This window comes from Jatropha curcas, chromosome 3 (genome assembly GCF_041381405.1).
Source record: "Jatropha curcas cultivar XTBG-Jc1 chromosome 3, XTBG_Jcur_1.0, whole genome shotgun sequence".
NCBI lineage: Eukaryota > Viridiplantae > Streptophyta > Magnoliopsida > Malpighiales > Euphorbiaceae > Jatropha > Jatropha curcas.
This window is the reverse complement of record NC_143153.1, coordinates 24831465-24839686: the sequence shown is the minus strand read 5'-3', so window position 1 is coordinate 24839686 and position 8222 is coordinate 24831465. Positions and strand designations below refer to the sequence as shown.

At 30.1% G+C, this 8222-nt stretch overlaps 1 protein-coding gene across 1 annotated transcript; it reads right to left on the bottom strand.

The window, feature by feature from the left end:
• Positions 1-1260: 1260 nt before the first annotated feature.
• Positions 1261-6553, bottom strand: LOC105636646 (terpene synthase 10). Its single transcript, XM_089718917.1, has 7 exons — positions 6261-6553; positions 5864-6125; positions 3883-4261; positions 3492-3710; positions 2112-2250; positions 1771-2019; positions 1261-1671 (listed from the first exon to the last, which is right to left on the bottom strand). The coding sequence occupies exons 1-7, from the start codon at positions 6483-6485 to the stop codon at positions 1363-1365; spliced, it is 1782 nt and encodes a 593-aa protein (XP_089575043.1). The 5' UTR covers positions 6486-6553; the 3' UTR covers positions 1261-1362.
• Positions 6554-8222: the final 1669 nt, after the last annotated feature.

The window sequence follows — 8222 nt, the reverse complement described above, 5'->3', positions numbered from 1 at the left end:
TTCTCACATGGTTGTACAGGCTAGCATCTATCCATTGGCATATTGTACCCAATGTCTACTTTTTTAATTTCTCCCATTGCCTTTCTTTCATTTCTTCCGGCTTTGCACTGTCACCTTCAATTGGATCATACAGATCTTTGCAATTGAGGTAGTCCTCCATTCTGGATTTCCACATTGAATAATTCGAATCCGTCAATTTGATCATTGCCCCGTCGTTAGCCATGTTGAATTCTGAATCTGACAAAATTTCACTATTCACGAAATTCACTATTCATGTGAATAGTAAATTTGACAGAATTTACCAACCAAAGGCTCTGATACCAGTTGTTGGGATTATAACTGATCCTGAGTGGGGCCTGCGGAAAAATACCGGTTGTAAAAGTAAAATAAAATTACTATTACCACATATACCTCCAATAATTAAATGTTGAATATTGACGATCGAATCCACTAGAAATAATAATCACGGTAAAAATTAAATAATTACCGTAAATGCCAGATGAAAAAAATAAGAACACCGAGATTTACGTGGTTCACCCTTCAACTGTTATGGGCTACGTCCACAGGACAAAAACTCCGAATAATTCTTCTACTAAAAATAGTAGGTACAAAAGAGATTACAAAAATAGTGGTACTCTAAGTGTTTAACAAAAACACCCCAAAATTACAATCCTCACTATTTTATCTTTTTCCCAATTTTAGGAACCCTTTCCTAAAATTTTATGCACTCTATGTATTTCTATGCTTTTGTTTTTGTACGCTTTGAAGTGAAAATCCTTCTCCTTTTTATAGGAGAAGGGGACGCAGTGGACGCGTGATATTTTCCCTTTTTTTTTCTTTCTTTCTTTGGCACCATCCATTGAAAAAAAAAATAAACGTGTCTATATATATATATATATATATATATATATATATTTTTCTTCATTCAAACGTGTGTGGGTCCCACACGTTTGAATCTCTTCTTTCTTTTTTTTCTTTTCAAATGTGTGTGGGTCCCACATGTTGGAGGGACCCCACAACACTGTCGTCCTTCTTCCAAGTTGTCTTCAGTTAAGCAAGCTTTCATTTCTCAAGGTCCTTTAATAAATGATTGACATGCTGCATTTTGCGAGGATGCTGGGATAGTTATAACTGCAATATATTCTCTATTGTAACTAAGCTATTTATGTTCCTCATTTGTTGTATTTTTGTTAGCTTAATCTCTTGTATCTATGCCTTTACTTCACAAGTATATAAGCTATAACTATTCACATACTACAGTAACAATACAATCGAGGAATTATAATTCCTTTATAGTGCGAATTCATGACTATGTTTATAAATAGACATCATCAAAATATGAATTTTCGATATTTTTTTTAATTACAAACCATGGCTCATGCCAACAACAGGTTGAATGAGTAATGATAAAACGCGATCCTTAGTTTCTTGATCTTCAATTCCATGCCCATCTCCATATTGGTACATGCATTGTGCCATCCTAGTTAGGTTATTTGCTAGGCCAACAAAAGGTTTTGAAAATGGAGAATCAACAACTCGCTCTTTATTCATATTTCTCCATGTTTGGCTAATTAAATATTGAATGTGCTCACGAGCTCTTACTTCTGATGCTCCAGTTTCATGCATGTAACATTGAATTGATTTTGGAACATCGCCTCTTTTTATTTCATCCTAATTATAAATAATGAAAAGAGAAAGATGAAAAAAATCGAGAAAGAAAATGAAAAGGACAAGGGAAGAGGATTTGCATAAACTAGTTAGTTTGCATACCGAGGATGTTGCAAGATCATCTGCAAGTCTGAAGATTATGGCCGATGATCGAATTATATTGGAATATTCCTTCAAGACTTTCAAGGCATCAATTGTTACTGGATTTTTTAAAAGAAAATAACCGTGGACTAACAACAAAGGACCTGCTATAGAGATTAATGCATTATCAATATATTCTTCTAAAGTCGGTGTATATCCGTCGTTGTACCACTTGGCTTCTAACAAGAAAGCTTTACATAAATCTGCCCACTAGAAAATATAAAAACGATAGAATTGTTATATTAGTGTACATGAAAAACAAGTGTAATTAGGAATGATTTAACAACAATATTAACACATACGGATTTCTTCAAGTAAGGAATGATGTTTAACCCTTGTTCTTTGAGGGTATCAAAAGCTATTTCATTTATTGAGTTATGAAGAGCTAAGAAACATATCTTCATGTAGTCTGGAAGCTGCTCCATTGCATTGACATCCCATCTAAATATAAAGCAATAAGATATAGATAAATGAATTCTTACTTTGAGCCAACTAATTAAACTTTGGTTTCCTATATATATGGGCCGAATACATAATTTATCCCTTAACTTTACAACTTTAATCTTGTGACACCCTAAACTTTGAAGATGACCTATTGTGCACTTGAATTTGTAAATTTTGATAATATTACACACTTTTCGACACTAATATCAATATTTTTAGGGTTTTTAGAATTATGTGTAAAAATATCGATTTGATATGTAGTTAGCATAAATCTTGGAACAATAATTTTTATAAAGTTCAACTTTTTTATGAATGCTTAATTAATCTAATTTTGCAAATTGAAATGTTCAATAAAATAATTTTAAAAATTAAAGTGTTTAGTAGATATAATTTTATAAGTTGAAGTATTTAATGAGTCAAAGTAAAAGTTGAGAATGCCACAAGGTGAATTAAGAAAGTTTAGGGATGAATTTATGTATTCAGCTTATATATATGTGTATGTCTAAAAAAGGTAAAATTCAGTGGCAACAAATATAATAACCCCTAAAGCCTATATGAATACTTATGTTTAAAATGTCTTTGAGAGGACAACTCTAAATAGTAATGAGTTTTGATGCCTCAATACATAAATTTACCCATGTACTTCTCACGAAAAATCTTGTGGCACTTTTAATTTTCACTTTAATATATTGGATATTTCAACTCATAAAATTGTATCTATTAAATACTTTAATTGACTTATTAGACACCTCAACTTATAAAATTAGATCAATTAAACAGTTTTTAAATAGTTGAGAAATATAAAAATTATATTTTCAAAATATGTATTAACCACATATCAAATCAATATTTTACAGATAAAGTATAAAAACCTAAAGTACAGTGGTTGCTAGCGTGATAAGGTGTGAGATTGTTACAAAAAATGAAGTTTAAGGTGCCACAAGATTGATTTTAAAGTGTAGATCCCACAAAAGATTTTTGTTAAATTTCAGGAGTTAAATTATGCATTCGGTTGAGTTTTGACTGAGTGATATATAATTTTCTTAGAAGTTTGAAATCCTAATTGAAGACAAATGCATTGTTAAAGAAAACAATCATCATGATGAAGCCCAAAGACCTATTACTTGTTTTTCAATTGACTTTCAATTTTGATATATACTACGAAAATATATTAATGTATTATATTGTCTAGATATATATAAGACGCTCATATTAGATGTTGGAATGCCACTACGAACCTTTTGACAGCATCGGTGAATAATTCAAGTTCATCCAAGGTGCCATACACATCATAGATATCATCAATTGTTGTTGCTAGTGCAAAAAGCTTTGCAGTCATTCTTCTATAATATCCAAATTGTGGTTCAAATATCATTCCTATTGTCCATAGGAAATTCTCCATTATCCTATCTCTTGCGAAGCTTAACTTTTCTGCAAGACCTGTATTCATCCACCATCTATATATAAATGGGAAGGTGTTAATTTCCCTTCTTTTTATTCTTTTGAAAGATGCTCTATTATGCACAATTTTGAGGTGGCAAATATTTAATCAGGTTTAGAGATTTGAAGTTCAGTCTTCTATTTGATCAAATTAATATAGAAAAGAAACGCAGAAACAAGCATAAATACCTTGATGAGTACTTCAGATCCTCTTGGTGTATTGCCTGGACATAATTGAAATCCAACATAGCAAGCTCTAGCAGAAGAGAATCCATGCCTTGTTTTCTCGCATATATATCTATGAACCACCTAGTCTCCAACCTTGGCATCCTCCAATGCAATGGCATTTCCAGTGCATGGGTTATTAACATGGATGTATATTTGTCATTCTTGTTTCGTTTAATGTACCCGTTGAGATAACCTGTAGTAAAATCTCTTGCAACTTGCAAGATACTCTCACCTTCTTCTTCAAGGAATGATGCTTCATACAGAGAAAGCATTCCCTCTAAGTTCTCGCCAAGGCACGTTTTGAAGTTTCCCATCTCATCTTGGAAATTACTGAAGACATCTGCAATCCACATTAAACAAACAAAAACAATGCCTCCAATAAAATTATTATTATTTTGGTGGTACAACGAAAGGGTTATGGTACATGTGGAAATATTACTTTAGCCTTTTCTTTACTGACCTACGTACTTATCTTAACATTATTCTTACAAAATCTGGTGGGCCGGTAGATACACTGATGGACCTCTGTAGGTTGGTTTTTTTACATAGCGAATTATTAATTCATGCAATTTTTTTTTATTTTTTTAAAATTGAAATTAAAGGTACAGATTGGTGCTATGCTTTGTATAAGCAAACCACTTGCTCTCTTTGAGCTTTCCTTTCTCAAAAAGAAAGTGATGAAGTTATTTTTTTATTTTTTTTGGAAATGAGTGATGAGGTTAGTTAATAACAACATCAAAGAACCAATAATCTCGCATAAATCTTTTACCTATTTATTTATTCACAAAAATTATTTCCCATGTTTAAAAACATGAAATAAAAAGTAATTGTACTGAGAAAAAGGTGGTTGCATGGAGTGACGGAGCCATGAATTTTTCTTGAGGGAAAGAAAATATATTTTATCTTTTTATATGATGAATTTGTTTATGTATGCAGTTCATTATATAAAATCCATCATATTGCAATCATATAAATATAAAAGTAGTAAGGTTAAATGAACAAATATATTATATATCGTAAAAAATTTTTAATGAAAATAGTATAAAATAGAAAAACAGAGCTATTATTTTTTAGTTCAGTCATTCTATAAAGGACAATCATTTTTTATAAATTATTAGAAAGTATCAATCATGGTTTTGAAAACCGGAGCGGAATGGCTGGTTTGTCCGGTTTAACCAGGAATCAGACAGTGTCTAGTCCGGGTTATATAGGAAAATGGGCACCTTTAAAAATCGGCCTAAATCTGTAAAACCTGGATGAAAACCGATCAGAAACCGGTGAATCGGGCCTGTTAAAAATCGGTTTGCTTCAAAATTTGTGTTTTTTTCTCCAATTGTGGGCGTTTTTTAAATTTAGGCCACTGATTTATTAGTTTTGAACCTCTTTATTTCTAAATGCAAAGTCCTATTATATTAATTAAAAAAATTAAATTTCCAAACTTTAAAGGCAAATGTTAAAGTTAATATTATATTTTATTGTAGTTAATTGATTTTTTTAGTATTAAATTATTCATATTTTATTCCTTTTAAAATTATTTACTAATTTTTTAATACTTTTTTTAAAGCCAAATTTGAGAATGTTTTTTTTTTATTTGATATCAAAGTTTTTTTTTCCTTTGCTTTCAATTTTATTTAATAAATATATTTAAAAATATTATATATAAAAATCCAGTTGAATAGTATTGAACCCTCTGATTCAGTGAACTCTTACCTTCACTGATTCACTGACCGGTCTGGTTCTCAAAACACTAGTATTAATAAATATTAACACTTGTGCTATTAATTTGTAATCCAACAAGTATACAAAAGATGGTCATTTTTTAACAAATTCTTAGAAAGTATTAAAATGTGTTCTCATAAAATATTTATGGATATGGTGTTTTTCGGACATTTCAAAGACATTTGTTATACTTTTAATGTAATAAATGTATTTGGTTCTCTACCTTGAGATATGCTGTAGCCATGTTGCCTTAGAAGTCTAAACTCAAGAGCTATAGCATGTATATCCTCTGTCCCTGCGACGCCAGTTCGTTTACTGTAAATACCCATCAATTGTCTCTCTATTTCATCTTCAAAGTGATAACCTATTCCGAGTCTCTGCAAGGTGTCAATTAATTCGAGTTGATTCAAAGTATTGATGGGTTGGTTAAGCATAACCCTCACGTCTTCCTTCAGCTTGTTAATCCGTTTTCCATACACCTCTCCCTGCATTACAAAAATCAGAAATATCAAACTGAAACTGAGGAAAAGGAGAATCAAAATCTTAACCTTTTTTATTTTCAGAAAAGAGAAAAAAAAAAAAAAAAAAAAAAAGGAACAAACGAATAGCTATATATATACCTTAAATTCACTAGTGAGTGATTGCACAAAATCATAATCCCAAATGGGAGGTTGGTAATTTGCAGATCGTCTCACAATATTTTCATTAGCATTGGTTTGAGCAGCAATACATCTAACTTTGCCACTAAAACTGCAATTTTCCCTTAATCCAAGAACGAACTGAGCTCTACGTGGCGGTTTAGTGAAAGTGAACGTAGGAAATGACACAAATAAATGACAAACCATTTCGACCTCCAAGGCACCAACTTAGATGAATTCCTTGGTGAGCATCAAGTCCTTATATAATGCTTTTTTTTTTTTTTTTTTTTTGTCTGGGTGGATCGTTATATACTGTTTGAAGACCAAATACTTACATAAAAATATCTCTCAACTTTATATCTAACTGTGTTGGCACCACATCTTTTATAGAACACCTATTTTTGCTTTTAAATTTGTAAAATGTACAAACATTCTGGACTATGGCAGCAACTCACATTATAATATGTAACTGTATTATGTCCGGATAAAGACCTGGCTAACTGTAACCTCTCTAGCTCATCCATATTTTTTATGAGAATTAGTCCTTATCAACAAGGGTTACCCGTGTTTGTATTAGTTGTCTTCACTCGTAATTTTTCTTTTACTCTTTTACGGTATACTATCTTTTTTTATGATATGTATCGTACGTTGATTATATTCATTTATATACTCATTTTTTACACTCTTTTAATTTTTTTAATATTATTTCTTATGTACTGAATTTATTTTTTTAAGTGGGTTATACGGTTGCATATGGGTCAACACGACTCATTTAAACTGTTTATGATATTCAGCAGGTTAAACGTGTTGTGTTCGTGTCACTTGCCTAATTTTCATATTGTGTTTGTGTTCATAAATTTAACACGATCATAAAATTAGTTGTGTTCGTATTGACCCTAATCGTGTCGCATGTTAGGCGAATCCGTGTTGAACCTAACATGTCAACCCATTTTGACACACTTATATCATATTATGTATGACTTTTGCCATTGTATACTTTAGTAAAATACTTCGTATGATATTTAAGAATATACATTTTGCGGATTCTAATACTAGTATATTTTATAATTAAATAGATTAGCTTAAGATTATTATGGCCCAACAATAATTGTAAAAATATACCCAATGCTTGGAATGAATCGTTTGAGAAGTTTTGCTCAATTATATGGTTACATTATGAGAAATAACAAACATTGCTTTAACGGATGTCCTATCATATTCAAGTATTGTGCCTTTCTCCTACTGACATTCACGTCATCTATATCTGTCGTTTTAGTGGAAACACACAAGATGAGATATTACAAATGTCTCAAAATTAATGGTGTGAGAGATACACGTTTTTTTTTTTTTTAAATAAACATTTTAGATTTCATTAAGTCAAAGCACGCTTATCATCTAACACAATGGAATTGATTGACGGAGAAAACTTCCTCTATCCAAATCTAATCTTCTAAAATAATTCAAAGATTTAATTGCTAGACGAAAAACCTCGTTTAGCACGTTTTAGGAGATACACATTTATCATTATGTTCTGTTTCAAATATTTTTTAAAATTTAAAATTGCATTCCATTCTACTTTATGAAAATTCAATTTGGGATTTTGTAATTTCATATTTTTCAACTGTAAATATAAATTTAGTCTATTATGTTATTTTAAGATATAAATTTTTAAATTTAATAAAAAATAATCAATATAATTATTTAAAATTTTAAATTCAATAAATTCTTACAGAATAATCAATAATATAGTAAAAAATAATAATAAACATAATTAGCATAAATTTTTACAGCATAATAATAATCATAATCAAATAATAATCATTTGATTAAATAAATAATTAGCACAATAAAATTTCTCCACTAAATGAAATATCCATTTTAAGATTATAAATTTTTATTTGACGATATAAATAATTAAATATAATATTTTATTTTATAACGTTA